Below are 18,387 nucleotides of genomic sequence, written 5' to 3' on the forward strand. Positions count from 1 at the left end.
GCTGCTACAGTCACATGACAAACTCTACTCCCTGCAACACATATCCAACACACCTTTTGGTGGGGGATGGTCTGTTCAAGCTGTTAGTGCCCCGCCTACTTTTTTGAGGTGCTACCACACCTGCTAACTTTGCTGCTAACACTAGTGCTAATGCTGCTGCAGTTAATAAAGCATTTCATAAGAAAGCATGCTTGTTAACACTGATTATGTGGCTTTAAGGCAGCTTTAACAGAACATTACTGCTTGCCCTTCACTGCCTCTACCTCTGTTGGTGTTTCATGATTGTCTTCATCAATTGTTTGTCATGCCCACTCTGGACTAGAGATGCCATTTTAAGCCAAAGATGGTTTTCCTATTTGTGATGACTCTGCTTGGGACAGTGGAAACTGCCACAGTTTTTCACTGAGGTAAGTTACATTTTTTGCTTGGGCTAACTTATGTGAGCTGATGCGCTGGCTCTGTTTAGTGGTGTGTTATATACTGTGTGCTTGGTGAGAGCAGTAGCTTCTGCAACAGTGCTGCCTGTGTTACTGCTTTACTGCAGATCTGTTTTGTGGATTATGTCATATTTCTGCTACACTGTTACCCTCTATCTACTTTTCTGTTGATTGTAAATGAGTTAACATGTGGTGTGAGTTCATTTGCTTTTATTGTTGTTTGGCTCGTGCTTTATGACGCTTTCATGCAAAATACGATGCTCATTTTGACAACACAAGCTTAACCTGGGGACCTTCCATAAGCTTGTTTCAGATCTTTCAAGCACATATCTCCTTACCTGCAGATGGAGTTTTCTTAGTTGTCATGGACATGGCATAATAAATATGTTTGACTATTATGAAGCTGTATTGTTATTTTGGAGTCACTAAGTTAGCTTAGTGATTCCACATAATGGCTGGTGTCAGAGTCTGCATCTAATGTAGTTGTTAGGGGGTGAGTTTATTATTGTCCCGTCCCAAACTCTGCCGTGCTGAGGCTGGTGTATTCTCGTGAGGAGCCTGGAGCCTGGAAGCAAAGTATCAACTGTGCACATACTTAATTTACATAATTATGTATATCTTTCCCATGTGAGTGCAGTGGAAATGTATATTTTCAGATTAGATCAAAACCAGTGTGAGAATTTGGCAGTGGAATATGGTCACTTCTTTTTGTTACTCACACACTGTTACCTGATAGAAGAATGTTTCTGTAATGAGAGACACTTGCCTGAAATAAGGAGCATCACTCTGCTACAAATAAACTGGAATGGATTAAGATGCAGATTTTTTTTGTTTGTTTTATTTTGTTTGTCATAGAGAACTTGTGAATGAGAGAAGCAGGAGGAGGCAGAGCATACAGGGTGGGAGAAGAAGGAAATACAAAACTCAGTCTGGGGAAGGAGATTATGCTCCCTGGAGACCAGGGCTCCTGTCCTACCCATAATGCATTACCCTTCCCTGTGATCTCTCACCTCAATTTCAACCTCTAGAAACGGATCTGTTCCATTTGAATAATTCACCATCAATTTCTCTTCCCGTCGTCTTCGTCTCTTCACTCCTGTCTTCACCCTTTCCTTTCCTCGTGCCTGACTTTTTTATGTGGCCTAAAATTATCTAAAAAAGATCACTGAAATGTCAGCCATAATTACGCGTCATGCCACTCTCTCTCTCCTTGCAGAGGTCTTCACATAACTCATTCACACAAGTGTAATTTTAGCTTTCCATGGATTTTCAGTGTTTTACAGTATACCTGCCCAAGCTATTTGATGGAGCGTCTTCGTCACATTTGTCAAGTCGTTTAATTTTTGCTGCCGTACATATGCTGTTTACTATTCTCCAACGCGAGTACGGCCCCTCTGTCGACTGAGCATGTTAAAAAAAGACATGAAAGAGGTCTCTAGAGTGTATACTTGTCAAAAGCTGCCACAAAAGGACTTGAAAAGCTACTGTAACTCTTGTCGTTTCTGTGTCACTTTTCGAATGTGACCAAGACAGGACTTACAAAAAGACAGGTCTGCATGAAAAACGTGATTTCATTATTATTAGGTAGTTTCTCAGTGTTATTAGATCTTCAAAAGCACATAGCCTGAGAACAGACCAGTCTTAAAGCCATATAATGAGATAGGGAGGGAAGGTGGGAGAAACCGAAGCAGACACAGATTTAAAGTGATTTTCTACTTGTTATGTGAAGTGTGGACACACAGAGATGTGAACTTAGATAACATCCAAACAGACCTGTATAATCCGTTACACGTCTAACTTAACTGTAATCCATGCAGCGTGTAATACTCACAACAAAACACGGTCCCGCTGAAGTCTTCAGACATTCCTCCAGGAGCTTCATTCTCAGTCGCTGCAACTCTGGACTGTCCCACTCCTCTGGATCTACGCCCCAGTACAGGTCCACCACCTGAAAACACACACAAACATAGTGTTATGTCAGCATATTTTCAGAAGAGCAACAAAAAAACCCATAAAATGCATGGCTAAGCACCAGCTAATGGCTAGTTATACATCTCTAAATAGAAAAGTTTTTCTTGTCTTTTGTGAAATAGTTCAACAATAGAAGAGAATAAATAGCACAAACACCTTCTGCAGTTCAGAATAAGCAAATGATGGAGCTTTTTTTAAAAACAGGGTTATATGCTTTACAGGGGGAATTTGCTGTTGTAGAAAACACCTGAAGACATATTTTTTTCTCCTGCAAAAGCCTTTTTTTGTATAGTAATTGTAAAGCTTGCAAACATATTACTGTTTCATCACAACCAAATACAGAGTAATCTGTTTCTGTGCACACAACGAAATGTAATGAACTTGATTGAGAAAAAAGCAGAAAATCATTTAAACAGAGATACAATGTATTTAAGGAAATTTAAGGAAAACCGATGCCAAGGTTTAATTAAATAAAAGCAAAATGGCTGAGGATCAGTAGACTTAATCTATATTGCCTCTAATTTCAGTTGAACTAAAGCCATCACTGTTTTCAACACACACACCTGCTCTGCGTGACTGAAAAGCACTACACCACTCTCACCACTAGACACCAGCAGGGAGGACTGACTGAACATACACACAGACACACACAAACACACACACACACATACAACCGCGACAGAGGAGGTCTCCCTCAACACATTCATCACAAGTTTTGGCAGCTCAGACAATTCAGACTGTAAACACGCCACAGGGGGAATCTCCCACCGGACAGAGAGAGGTGAGGAAACGCCTGTAAATGTGTGTGTGGCCCACGCCACACTGCTGCTGGCTCAGGCTTGCCTAAGAGGAAAACAAGCCCTCCCACAGGCAGCTTCCTGGGTCTCAGATAGCTTTTAGACTACTGGTTGGGGCCTAACATGCAGCTTTAAAAGATACATTATGCCTCATGGCCTTTGCTGCTTGGAGTCTCAGGTTTCAGCCCCCAAAATGCATAATGTGCGTGATCTCATGATTCTTCTTCTCTTCTTCTTCTTCTTCTTCTCTCTTGCAGCTATTCTGCTGGTTTGTCTCCCTGATGGCAGAGGCGATGAGTAAAGAGTAGAGGGTTTTGCAGGGGGTGATGAGGTGAAGCCAAAGTGATTCAGCAGCGAGGGCTGCTGTCTTCCTTCATGCTCTGCTGCTCACCAGACTAGCTAGCTCAAATGAGTTTAGCCTGGCACAATGACTGACACATCTGCAGTGTGGCAGAGAACAGCAGTGACTGGCAGCCCTGTGCAACTGGACGGCACTGAAATTGAAAGTGTGGTACTTTACTTTGACAGTCTGGGAGATATCTGCCTCTCCCATTATTGGTGGGAGCAGGAGGAGGGCTGGAGCTACACCTCAGCTCATCTGCTTGATTGTCACTGTGCACCTGCGAGCAGCTGTATTACTGTGGATGGAGACAGCTGTCAGCTAGCTCCAGATTTCTTGCACAGCCGCGGGCTGCAATTAACAAATATTTTCACTAACAATCAGTCCAGTTGTTTCCAACCTGTCTGTCTTGTAACACCTTAAAACAAAGTAATATGTAGTTGTGACTCCATGTCACACAGTGTATGTCTATTTGTCGTGACCACTTCAACCAAAGGGTGTAATATCACCTTTCCATTAGAGGTAGTCCACAAAAAACATGCAGACACTAGAAAAAAGTTATGTGTAGCAGGCAAATATAATTTCTTTGTTTTCCTGTCCTGTGGATCATATCACCGCCATTCAGGTTCATGTTGGAAGCTGGAGGGAACCACTTCATTCATCTATTTTCTATGATTAACTGTATAGTTGATTAATTGTCTTCAATTTTCAACAGTCCTCAGCCAAAATATATTCCATTTATTATCACGTAAGACAAGGACAAGCAGGAAATCCTCATTTGGAAATTGGCTTGAAAATTACTTAAATGATTAATTGATTTTCAAAATATATTTTCTTTTGCTTGACTCATCCATTAAATAACTAGCTGTTTTAGCTCTAGATTATATTAAACAGTAGCAAATTAATTGCAAATTCTCACCTTTGAGACACCACTGTAGAGAATATTTGGCATTTTTGCTTGATATACTGATTATCACAATTGTTGGAGATGGAATTTTTTTTGGCACTGCTACCAACATAGATATAAATGTGTGAATGGGTGATAAGAAAATTACACATGGGCTGACTAGGTATATTAGGATAAAGTATAGTTACGTGGATGTACATGTTGTCAGTACCAAAGGCTTTTACTTTGGAAAGAATCTCTCCCACTCACTAGTGCGTACATGATAAGCATCCCTCATGTCGGCCTGTTGTGGAAAAGTCATTGCATAGCCCATCAGTCACTGTGTATCAGTGTCACTAATCTACTTCCAACTTCCAACGCACATGTGTGGGAGACTGCAATCGGCCTGTGTTGACAAGGACCGGAGGGAGGGGGAATGAAGTGAGATGAGTGCCCCCGATTACGATGGGTTTCTACTGGGTTTCAGCAGGTGATTGGGAGGATGCACGGTAATTAAAAGATAAATGAAGACATTAGTCATATCCATGCGCTGCGTGCATGTGTGTGGGGAGGATGGACTGATTAAATTTGCCCTGTCACCTGCCGCGCTTCACTGAAGTATGGAGGGATGAGGGAGAAAAGGGAAGAAAAGACAGTCGAGGAATGTTTATCCAAAATAGGCAAGGACACATTACTGAGGTCAACAGGGAAAGTGCTTGGACGGGGGATTAGTTAAGGAGGCACAGTTGGAAAAAAAAGATTCCTGTGGGACCGGATCTGGCTGGAAATGTTTCACAGCTTCCTTGTGTCTTTTTCTTTCAGCCAACTTTGTCTTTGCTCTTCCACTCTCTGATTACTCGCCCCACCGCCCCACCACCACTCTTCCCCTAAACTATGGTGGTGAGGATGCCGTTACTTACATAAGAGCCGAAGCAGCTTCTGCTAAGCTGCTTTCTAATGCCCTTGGAAGGCGTTTGCCGATGGCAGGTCAAGTGCAGGAGAAGCCTTTTTTATTTATTGAATGTTAGACTATTAGACTTTGGGATTATGCCCAAGATGCCCAGGAAGAAAGGGCATGAAATCAGGCGGGAAAAAGGCGGAAAAACCCCACCAACAGAAAGACTCTCAGGCAAAAGACAACAGTAAAAATAGATACAGCGCCAACATAAATATGTCTTAAGCTCCCCACCGCAGGCAATTTTATTAAGAACATGTAGTAAATCTCTAAGAATATTTGATGAATACAGCTTTCTTAGTGCTTGAGGAAAATGCAGGTTTTAGTAGCAAATCCGTCACCAAATATGAAATTTTACCAGTGATATGAAATACAAACTGTTTGAAAAAACAAGCACAGACAGATCACATGGATGGAGGTTAAGTCAGCTTTACTCTTCCGTGTTAGATCTCCTAATGCTATGTTTTAGTTATTTAAATAGTCTGCCAGCTATGATAGGAGGTCACATTTATACTTCATGAGTCTAATAAAGTTGAATCAGGTTGTCAATAATGAGATCTGAGAGGAAATTTCACATGTCACACCTTGTGTCAAGCTCTGACACACTGACGTTGTAGCTCAACCATAGCAAGTTAAGGTTAAAGAGCCAGTCAAAGACTTGAGGTACTGAGATCACATGATTTATGATGACTATAATGAGGCACCTCTAACAGAGGGAGCAGGCTTTCGGTAAAACTGCTCAGGGAGATACAATTTCGTGGCAGAAGGTTCTTGATAGTAACTCTAAGGCTTGCAGTACGCTGAAAAGAAAGCTTGTGTGTACTCTAGAGCCTGTCGACCACAGCTTTGGGAGAAGCATTCTTAATGTGAGTTGAGGTTTGTTTGTTCAGTGGCGTCCACGCCAGATGGAGGTGCTTGAGAGTTAAATGGGAGCGGGCACAACTTGGAAGCTTCTCAACCCAAGACATAAACTCGCAGGGAAAAACTAATCACAGCACAGTAGAATGACGCAGGTGTTGCTGGCCAGCCTGTGCACACTGCAGTAATTGAGAAAAGTTCGGCTTCTTTTCAGCTGAAATCTTAACTTTCAAACTGCTTCTGCAGTAAAACCCCTCTTAAAGGAGGCTTAACGAACAAACCTGAACTATAATAATGGACAGAAAGAATTGATATTCAACTGTTTGCATTCTTTCCGTGGCTAATATTGCCTGTGGGACATCGGAATATTTGCCAGACTTGATAAAAATGTCTTAAAATTCATGAGAGCCGGTGTATACTGGGAGTAGAGTCAAAGTATCAACACAGCTTCTTCTATATATTCTCATCTCTCAGCTGCCCTATAGCTCAATCAATCTGGACATTTCTACGCTCATCAAAACCCGTTGTTAAAATACTATACATTCATTTTCAAATCAATGAAAGTGTTTTAGAAACTGAATATCTTGGGGCATACAGGCTGTTTTGCATTTTAACCGAATACACGCCTCAAACCTTAGGCTCTACAAGTTTACTCTAATGGTGTAAACAAACTGCTGCTCAAGGGAACCTGCTGCTCTGAGTCCATTTATTTCTCTAATCAGAGAAACGTGACCCGCAGTATATCACTTGGGTAACGTCACTCTTCTTCAACCAGTGGGTTAACTGCAGACCACTACTGTGCAGCTAAGTGTCTCTTAGTCAGTCCGGCTACCCAGTAAACGAAGGCTGACCGGAGCTAAGGCTGCTTTAGGGGTAGGAGAGAAAGTGTAGTAGAGGGTACTAAGAAAGATCCAAGATCAATGAGATCACTTGTATTTAGATTTTTATTAAAAAAAACAACTTAAATAGAATTTAGAATCAGGTCTCTGTCAGTTTCACAGTTTGGATTTAAAAAACTTTTTGTTGTGATTTTATCCAACCAATTTAAACCATCTGTCCGTCACATTTAGGAGAAATATGTTTATATTTTCTGAGATATCCTGCTGACAACAGATAAACTGACAGGGCTGAAAATATAACCTTCATGGAGACAGTAATAAGACATCCTCTCTACAGAAGAGTTCTCCCAAGGGTTGTAAAAATACAGCGTAACTGAAGCCTTAGATGTATTTACTATTCGATTTTTGATTATCTTTGCTGATTGTCAGTATCATTCCCTTGGAGGCAGTTGGCATATTGATGTATTTCTGTAGAGACTGAATAGAGGAAAAAGAACATCTCGGAGCAGGACAGTGAATGGAGATGGTGGTGTGCTGCCAAAGAGCGAAAAGAAACAGACTGAGAGAAGAGTGAGAGAGACAAAAACAAGAAATATAGCAGCCAGGTAAACAGATGGAAGACTGATGAATAAACAGGGTTCATGCCATACTTCATGCTTTGAAGTGTTTCTCCTTTTCAAGTTTTCTGCATCTGAACTTTCAGTCTGTAGAAAATGCAAAAACGTATGGTCACGCGTGAGATTGTCTATCACAAAATGGAGAGAACCTTTTTGTCAATAAAAGCTATTTAAGAGCTTGTGAAAAGACCTAAAAAATAAATTATTAGCTTTTAAATTTTAAGTGGGTGACATATTCGAAGAGCACTGCGTCTTTTTCTGACAAAGCCAATCTGACAGCCATACTCTCTCTCCTTTAAGTGCAAGCATAATAGACTTTATGAAAAGGCTTTTTTTTAATAGTCGTGAAATGTCGTCTCACCCCTCATCTTGTCTTCTATCTTGCTGCTTGTGTTGTGAGTTGTAAAAGACGCCTGAGTGACAGCCGTTGAATAGATTTGCACAGCTGTGGCCAGGAAACTTTTATTATAATTGTACTGTCGAAGTGTGTGTGTGTGTGTGTGTGTGTGTGTGTGTGTGCGCGCGCGCGCGTTTGTGTGTGTGTGTGATGGGCAGTGAGTTTGTCAACCATAGCGAGGTTTGACCACATTATTAACTGCTTCCAGCAGCCCTGGTAGTCAGTTTCACTCCTGCATGTGGGGGGAAGTGATAGTACTGTAACAAGATGAATTGTGTCTTAAAAATGCAAAATGGGTTAAGATAATGGGAACTGGGATTTTAGGGTTGTACCGAATGACAAATGGACATTCCCACAATAAAAACTGTTAATACTAATAAATAATAAATCCCTGTTGCAGTATTGCTGAGGCACCTCTCTCATAATCCCCTGCAATAACGCTGTGGTGTTTGTAAAGAATTTTAATTCATAGCTGCTTTTGTGCAGCTGTGGCTGTAAATATGTCCAGGAAATCCTGTGGCACCAGCTGCTACATGTAGAAACTTTAGTTTTCACCTCTAACATTTAGTTTGCCATTGTTGATATGAATAGGATGGACAAAATATTAGAAACATCACTCTCAGTATAATGTGATTCATCAGCACCACAAACTCCATAAAATGGAATCAACATGTCAACTGGGATTTTTTGTTAATTAGTTTTAACTAATTTCAAATAAACAAATTTTGTCCAGATTTAATTGATACTTAAATGCCTTTTCACCTGCAAATCATCAAACCAGTTCACTGGGATGTTATCATGTGCTGCAACAATAAAAACACATGCGCCTTCAAAAAAAAAAAAAAAAGTTTCCTGTTTCCTGGCTGCCAAAAAAGAGAATAGATAACTTTATTAAATAACTTTATTATTCCCCACAAGGGAAACTAGATTGGCCGCCAGTGCAAAGTGACAAATAACAAAAGAGACATAAGTCGTACAGGTCACAACAGAAAACATATGAAAGACAAACTGTAACAACAACAGCAGTAATACTACCAGACAAACGAAAGCATATTCCAAGAGGCCATCAGTGTTGTTTAGGAGTCTGCCAAGCCACAAAAAAAAACAATTTATTTGATAAGTCTATCCATTAATAAATATAGTAAGTGGTACGTCTGATAATGGACCCAATAACAGACAGGTATTAAATTATGTATTTCATTGGATTATAATGTAAGAAATCATAGATTTGTTGATTTGTATGTGTAAATATTTATTTTATGTGTAAAATGTGAAAAATAAAGAAGGCTCTTCTCAGGACCTGATATGACTTGTGGAAAATTGACCCAAACCTGATGTTCACAAAATAATTTTCAAAGACAGAGACCCAAGCGAATACCAACAAACCTGAGAATAGTTACGTTTAATCCAAAATGAGGTCGACCTAAACAAACCCAAATAGAGAGAAAACACCAGCACTGTCAGCAGCATGATGTGCCACCAATTAACAACCAGCCCCGCTCCAAAAGAGCTGTAATGCATATTATTTTACGCTGCAAAACACAGTTCACACTCTGTCTCACCTCAAATAAACACAATACTGCCTGGCTTCTCCTGTGATGATTGTAATGCAGCATGTGTCTCACTATCATCTCCATTCAGGTGTTCGGTGTCAATACAATACCACCCTACGTGATCCAGATCCTCAGGCTGGCCCAACAAATAAATCAGATGGCGAATGACTCTGTGTTTGCATGGCCAAAAATTCAACCACAACCAGCATGAAAATCCACTGATCAGTGTTTAACCAATAACACCACATGTTTGGAGACTGGTTATTTTATTTCCACTGATTAAGGGAAGCCAAACCTCACACACACACACACACACACACACACACACACACACACACACACACACACACACACACACACACCAGCAGTAATCTAGTATGGTTACAGACGTGCTGAAACCTCGTCTGACCCTGATCCTCACTGTATAGCTAACATCACTCCTCTGTTTCCACTCTTTGTCATTGTGCGTGTCTGTTTTCTGTAAAAGAAAAAAAAAATAGAGAGAAAGAAAAAGAGAGCGCAAAAAACATGGGAATAGAAATGGTAAAAAGGGATCATGGAGCCTGACACCCCCCCCCCGCTGCTGCTGTGCACTGACTGAATGAGGACGCTGCCCTTGGCCCCTGGGCTGGATTTCCATGCCCTCTTCCTCCCTCTATCCCTCTCTCCATCTCCTGCGATCCCTCTCCATCCCTCTTAAGGGAAGGTTCTGGATGGAAACTGAGTCAAGTGATGAGGGACCGGGGAGAACTGGGTTTCATCAGCTTGGCATATGTGTGTCAGTGTGTGCCAGCGGATGCGTGTGTGAGACAGAGGGTGAATGTGAAAGGGGAGGGGGGATTGCAAATAAATTACAAATCAAAGCAAAAAAAAAGAATGCAACTAGAAAAAGAATCTCTTCACATGTGAAAACATTATGATTTCACGCGTAAAATGATTGATAACTAAGATGTTAATTCACAAGTACAAATCCCTAATAAACTGTGGTTTTAGCTAAAGTGACAATCCTCACATGGCGTGGGTGAGGAAGAGGAGTGGGGGATTTGGATAGAGGAGGAGGGACAGAGGAGTAAGTGAGTCATAGTATTAACTCCCAGGCCTTCTGCATAATCATTTCAGCTCACGCTTCGTCACAGCAAGCTGAATCACCAGACAGACACGTGGCCACAGACACCGGAGCCAAAACCTCTCTGCCTGGCTTTTCCTGCATTATCATCACTTCTCTATATCTCACACAGAAATTTGAGAAATGCAGGGATGTTTGTTATGTCTTTTTGTTTGGTGGGTTTGACCCTTTGACCTGATTTGAGTGGCACATGTGATATTGGATATATATCTATGTTAAACCATGCAAAGTTCTTCAACTGGCTGTATGTGCAAGACATACAGTATAAGAGAGGCTTTAGGTTCATCACTATGAATCATTGGGACATTAAATCTGTGGTGAAACTGTCTTTGGTTGGCATGTTCATTGCTTTGTAGCTTTCCAATAGATGGCAAATGATCAATGGTATTCAGTAACTTGCTAGTCTTATGATAGAGATTTGCAAAGAGAAAACAAGCTTAACAACAAAACAGTGATTGAGGATAAGTGGTTTTTAACTGCAACCGAAAGCTCCAAATTTCTAAGAAGCAGGGATTTATTTGTTTTTGATTTCTCTTAGCAGTCCCAGAGAAAGGTCTGTAGTGTGGTTTCATCTAGTTTACACATGTGTAAACAGATGTGTACAGGTGGCTAAGCTTAAAAAAACACAGGTGTGGTACAGTGAAATGTATGTAACACCTGTCATTTCCTACTCCATGGTCTAAGAATGTAGTGTTTATACGGAACTATGACTGGGGGGTAAATTAGCTCATCTAAAGTAAAAATCTGAACATTTAGACATACAACAAATCTCATCACATACGACCCGTCACTCTCCCTTCGAAAGTCATTTCCTCGATTTTCGGCCACCGTTATCAGAAACCTCTGTCCAGGGAAAATAAATTAAATGCCAGTAGGACTTGGTGTGCATATTTTTATCGTATGTGAGCTGTGCCTGCCTTGAGATGGACAGTCAGGTTTTACTGATTCTGATTCTGATTTTTAACCTAAAACAAAACACTTCAACATTCATGATTTATACCTGTAACTAAATTAACTAAATCTGCTGAAATTCAGTGTGGGTTTTACTTTCAACAAATTGTAGGTTTTTTTTTCATATTCAAATAGTATGCCAAGAATTTGAAAACATGATTCTGTCAGAACCAGCTGATCTTCAGAATCACTAAAATATGAACAACGGCCATCTGTGCAAACGACTGGACAATCGTTGTGCATATAGACATGGTATTCTAAAGACTTAGCTCTTGTTATAACATCTTTGAATGGTATGTGCTTGGAGCTGTTTATGATCCAAACATTCTTAGCATGAAATGAGAATTAGCTGCCGACACCCCGCTGACTACAGCTTACGAAACAATTCAGGGGTTGCAAGTCCCCGCGTTGCAAACAAAACTCCTCAAATCCTTCCAGCAACAATCTATGGCAGAAATCTCCGTCAGACTCGAGGGCTCTCTTGGAACAAACAAACCTCTGACAGCAATCTTTCTGTATACACTGATGCTGATTTGCAATGCAAATGATCTTGATCAGTGGGCACCACTGGGAGAGTGCGGCAACTCTCCCACAACAACAAAGGGAAAGCCCTTGCATCATGCTGCCTTATCCACAGCTAAATTTGTGCCAGGCCGCACCGATGGAAGCCTTATCTATGCTGGCCTTCTGGCCACTTAAAGGGACAGGGACCTCTGCATATGGCTCTGGGGACTTCTCCAGGCAATGGAGCCATGTGTGAGCCACGACGTAGGTTTGGAGACACTTAACAGTCAGTTCTGGCAAACTACAGCTCTGGAAGTCACAGGTCTCTGGAGCTATAGGTAAGTTCAGATGAAAGAAGTAAAAAGGCAAGGGAGCAAGTTACCTGGAATTCAATCCCATAGTTCTCCCTGCAGAAGTCTCGTAGTTTGGGGTAGACGTGCTCTTTCAGTGCGTTCCTCTCTGCTTCTGTGTCTGGAAACAAAAGAGAAAGGCAATGTGATTCTAGTTCTCTGCTAGCATGTACAAAAACACAGACTTTGAGCACTTGTGTATATAAGCAGAAACAATGTGTAAATTATTTCAAAAGCTCTAATTAGTTGCTTGGCTTGTTCAATTAAAGAAGATTAAACAAATAGTTTAACATTTTGGGAAATACACATTACACACACACATTTTCATTACCTATTAATTTGCTGATTAATTTCTTAATTGATTAGTAGTTTTGTGTGTAAAAACATCAGTTTAGTATCGTTAAATCTGCTCATATCCATTTCTCAGAGCCAAAGGTGACATCCTCAAATTGCTTGTTTTGTTTGACCAACAGTTCAAATGCATTCAGTTTACTGATGTGTGACAAATCCTTATATATGAGCAAATGGAGCGAGCACATGTTTGTCAGTTTTGCTTAAAAACTAGAATTAATTGATAATAAAAATAGTTGATCAATTGTACGTTGACTGGCTAATCAAGTAACTGACTAATCGTTTAACCTGTAATATCACTCATGGAGGTATTAAAGGTAGCACCACCCACTCTTCACACCCATGAAAACATGATTCCCTAGAAGAGCCAGCGCTGACACACTCTGTTGAAGAATGTGGGATTATGCAGCATTACAAAGGCAGTGATCATATTGGACAGTCGGAGTGTCACAGAGTGAGTGCCCACGGCATCTATGTTGTGTCCCACTTTCTTTCCTCCTCACCTCTCTCTTTCACTGTCTTCCAAATGGTTACTGTAATTTATTTGGACAGGCCCAGTCTCTTTCTCCCTCTCTTTTTCTGAAGGGTGTGGATGGATAGTTAAAAACAGAACATGCCCAACAGAGAGCCCCTGTGTGACCAAGTAGCCGACTTGCATGCGCGTGCGCAAAGAACGCACGTGGTGGACGCCGCACAAACCGCCCCTCAGCTGCAAAATCGTGTCATACGCAGCGTGAGTAGAAGAGCCCACAGATTTGGTCTGACGTATCTTTCTCTCATCTATCTTTAGTAAGGCTTTGGGCCGTGACCGTACATGTATCCGCCCACAGCTACCCGAGCAAAATGTCAAATCAAAGCCGAACGGCTGTAATAGTATGCAAATGAAATAAATGGCAGTTGCTGCATCAGTGGAGCTCTCATCTCACTCCATCGGAGACACATTACTCTAGGATAAATGTAAAATATCTTATGGTGACACAGCTGACATCATAAGTTCAAAAATAGCAGAGAGAATTTAGGTTGAACGTTGTTTCTCTGTTTGGGAAGTGTTAAATGGTAGAAAACAAGTGCAATTCAAATCCGTATCTCGCTGAACTGTGTCTCGATGTGACCTGACAGACTAAACTGTGTTGTTGTTTGTATTGTGCTGATAACGGCAAGACGCTTCTTCCTCTCTCGCTCTCTTTCTCTCTCTTTTTTTTTTTTGTGGGATGATGATGATGAGTTGTGGCAGCCTGACGTATGTGTGTGTCCGTTGTGTGCACACCCACACACAACGGAACAAAGACTAGATGCTACATTCACCCTCCTTCCTCGCTGTGTGTCCCTTCCTCTAATTTTCCAATCTGTTTATTTCAATAGTGCCGACCAATCTATCTTTTCTTTTAGATATGTCCCGTCAGCTCTCTCTCTTTTTTTCTTTCTCACTTAATTTTCTTTTCTCTCTTCCTCCGTTGCCCTTTCGGGAACTCATTGGCGGCGAGTTGAAAAGAGACATACAGCCAAATGTTCCTGGTTCTTTCCCTTCTTATCTGCCAGTCTTTCATGCTTCGTGCTTGGGCTGCAAGTAGTGATTCTTCACATTTTCAATTAGTTTTTTTGTCTATAGAATTTAAAAATACTTTTAAAATGCCCATCAGGAGTTTCCTGGGTCTAAGAGGGCATCTTCAAATTGCTTGTTTTGTGCGAACAATAGGCCAAAGCTCAAAGATATTCAATTTACGCTTATATAAAACAAAGGGAAGCTGGAAAACCCCACATTTGAGAAGCTGCAACCAGTGAATGTTTGTCTTTTTTGCTTGATAAATCCATTTCAGCTCTACTCAGCATCAATAATGTCCATGGTTCCACAGCTAAAACAAGGCAGAAAGCTAAACCAACAGCATTACAACACTATAAAGTTAGTTATACTGACATTTCCTCAGCTGGTTCTTCATTCCTCCACACAGCGGTCACTCTACAGCTGCACTCTCCGAGTCTCATCAACAAGGCTCTGACAAAGCAATCACTCTGCTCTCATCAAGCTACACCAACTGACACTCCAGAGGAATTTGGTATGCACAACTGCTTAGAGACCTCTGATTAAAAGAGAGAGAGAGAGCGAATTCCACAAGACAAGTGTCTTAGCAAATAGAACAATGCTGTGGCACAGTGGTCATCCACACTGACAAAGATGCAACAGAGTGTGTGTGTGTGTGTGTGTGTGTGTGTGTGTCTGTGTGTATCTGAGCTTAAAGGGTTGGTTCAACAGGTTTTGCGATATCCACCTTGAAGATTTCAGCCTCCATCCCAGTACGGATGGAAGCTGAAATGGAGGTGAAAGTAATTGAATTCATGGTGCACACAACAGTGACAAAATTTTTAAGAATTCAGCAACATGTCTTTCAAGAAAGTGTCTCTGTTATTCAGGATAATCAGTGCTTCAGTGCTTCCACTCACCTCCATTGTAATGGAGTGGAGCGGATCTGCATGGCTGAATAGCACCAGAGAAGTGGTCTCAAGCTCAAATTACCTGGAGGCCACTGGCCACAGGGCTGCTTGAACACAGACTAAAACTCCAGTGTTTTTCCAACAATAAATTTCAACTACACGCATTCAGAGGCAGAGCAGCTTGTGTCTTCCTCTCCTCTCCCTCATACCGAGCAGAGAGGTCTGGATGTTTGTGCTACTGGACAACAGGAGCTTTCTGCTTGCAGATGAGACAGGAAGCAGCTGGGTTGAACACAAGAGTCATGATTTATCCAGCATTCTTGAAACTGTCTGTCCTGATTTGAAAACAGATGTTTTCTTGGTCAGGTGTGTAGTGAATTGTTGGTCACAGCTAGTATTTCACGCAAGAGTTAGAGTTACAGCAAGTTGTACAGTTAGGTGCAGCTTGCTAAATGTTAAAATGTGTTGTGAACTGACCCTTTAAACAAGAGATTTGCATCATGTGGAGACCAAGGCTCTTGTCATTTTCAGTCTAACAGATATAAAAGAATATTGTGTATGACTGAGACATTGGCTAAAATATATAGAGATGCTCATTTTGGTGGTTGGTCTAGAGCAGATTTGTCCGGAGACTGGAACCAGATAAATCTGAGTGATGATTTTGCTTAACAATTTAATATTTTTTGGAGGAGAAAATCTGAGAAATTGTTGTTGTTGTGGAAACCACTGGTCGAGCATGTTTTAATAAGTCAGGGATGTTGTTGGTGTCAGTGGCCATAAACTTAAATTAACAAGTTTAATAATTGTTTCGTCATTTTATCAAGCAAAAAACACTTTCTAGTCCTAGTGTTCTGTTGTTTTTCTTTGTTTTATATCACCGTAAATTAGAAATCTTTGGGTTTTGGTCAGATAAAAATATACGTATAGACATCACCTTGGACTTTGGGAAACTATATTTTCTGGCATTTTATAGGTGCAAATTCAGCTCACACCCCACAGCAGGTTACGTACTCTTACACTTGTCTTGGTATCTCATCAATCATCACATTTCACAATAAAGCATAAATGTCTTAAAGTTGACAATACAGCAGAATGGACATCAAAAGACCAAAAATGAAAGCCAAACATGTTCTCTTTCTTTCTCGGTGTACAAAGGGGTATGCCAAACTCTCTAATGTGCAGATCTGAACCTGCACCGCAATGATGCATACACACAGTCAGTGAGCAAATCGATACCGAATGACCTGGAAGATGCTGAAGGCTAATTGTGGCTGTGTAAATCAGCCATCCATAAAGGCCAGATGTGCATTTCCTGAGCACAGGGAGACCCTACAGGTTATCTGAATACCACTGAATCAGGATAAAGGAAATCCACTGGAGGTTATTGTGCCACCACCCAAGCTTGATGTTAAGCCTTGACAACGTACAGTAAAAGACGGAAGTGGATGTAGCAGTGATAGCAGAACTTCCCCGCCTCTCTGCCACTAAAATAATGTGTTTGATTAAATAACCATCACAGTGGCTGCACGTGGAACCAGCATTAATCTACCAAACATAAAAATGTACTATAACCAGTTCACTGGGTAACATCTGTGCTAACAGCTGTTACCTTCAAAACCACTAGTGGGGCTTTTAGGGTCTGACATGTTCACATTTACGCCAGGAACACAGTAGACATTTTAACGCCCAATAATAAGCCATGATGACCAATTTTGAAGATCACAGAGATTCTGCTCTGTGGAGAGACAGCAGGTAACCATGGACACACAGTGCATGTTATCTTGTGGTTTTCAGGGGTTTAATATTAACAATTTCCCATCGAATGTGATTCGGTAATTTGAGCTGGACAATTTCAGAAGGATTAACTCATATTGTTTGAAGGTGTGATGTAATTCTTTAGTAGGTGGTGAGTTTCTGAGTGTGTTTGCTTATTTTATAACATAAGTTATGCAGATTTGGAGGATGGTCAGTTTGTGTAGAAAGATTTATTCTATCAATTTTATTTATTTTACATCTATTTTATACTTCCTCACTAGAAATTGAAATTGTATTTTATATTGCTAAATATTACCTATTAATCTTGGATGGTAAATTTTGCATGCAATATTTTATTTCTGTCTGTTTTTGGTAAGATCTAGAGAAAGGAAGAGAACATGCATCATATTCCAAGGACAATTTAAGTATGTGAGATGTGTTGAATATTTATGTTATTTTTGAAGTGAAGTAGCTACTCCTCATCTTTGGAAAGTTAATCAATACATCTTTTTTTTTTTTTTCTTCTTCTTACAATTAAATGTGTTCTGAAAATAGAATCTCAAAATTATAGTTGGGAAAGATTTCTCCCCCAAAGTAGTCCATAAATTCTGTAAACATGTATAATAGGAAGCTAAAGAAGGTAAGTAAAGTATATAATACCTGTGATGTAACAAAACTAAATAATACAGTGTTCGGCGAGGGTTAAATCCTTATCACATTACAATAAGATGACATTAAATGTAACCATTAATAGTGAGAGGTTTGTAAAATTACAATATCTTTCAAAAAGACATTGAATAAAACATTCATTGAAAGTTACTGGTAAGATTTTGTTCATTTTCAGTCTCAATTATCAGTATTAGGCCCCCAAACCCTCCAACAGCACAGCTCTCAATGTGCACATAAAATAAAATTCCCTTTAGTTATAAACTGCTTTCAGGCCACACTAGTTTTCTCGAGGTTAATCATGTTGGTTACGAGTGAATAATCGCTATGTAATTTTACTCAGGTGTATCTAGCGGGCTGCTTGCTATCATCGCCATCATTCCCTGATGAAATATTTTTACAGAGTGTTCCTTGAAAGGAATTAGACAAGCGTGCGAGGGCAACTGCTGAATTTGTCAGAGAGACGTCCTGGAGGTGTAGGATTGCTCCTCACCGCTCTGGAAAATTCAGAGAGGTCACTAAAAGCTGCTGCCAGACTTTTCAGAGTGAGCTTACTCTCTCCCTTCAGAACAACAGCGGAGGCACGGAGGAAGACACAAGAGGA

The 18,387-nt window shown here is 40.6% G+C and overlaps 1 protein-coding gene across 1 annotated transcript in view; it reads right to left on the reverse strand.

Moving 5' to 3' along the window:
* nwd2 (NACHT and WD repeat domain containing 2) overlaps nt 1-18,387 on the reverse strand; it is a 44,761-nt gene that overhangs the window by 22,914 nt on the left and 3,460 nt on the right. Inside the window, exons 2-3 of the mRNA XM_023420841.2 lie at nt 12,614-12,702; nt 2,269-2,385 (exon numbers count right to left, since the gene is read on the reverse strand). Coding sequence (XP_023276609.2) covers nt 2,269-2,385; nt 12,614-12,702 — 206 coding nt within the window. The remainder of the gene's footprint in view (nt 1-2,268; nt 2,386-12,613; nt 12,703-18,387) is intronic.

This window comes from Seriola lalandi, unplaced genomic scaffold (genome assembly GCF_002814215.2).
Source record: "Seriola lalandi dorsalis isolate HSWRI2012SDOR001 ecotype SW California unplaced genomic scaffold, Sedor1 jcf7180002054658, whole genome shotgun sequence".
Classification (NCBI taxonomy): Eukaryota; Metazoa; Chordata; class Actinopteri; order Carangiformes; family Carangidae; genus Seriola; species Seriola lalandi.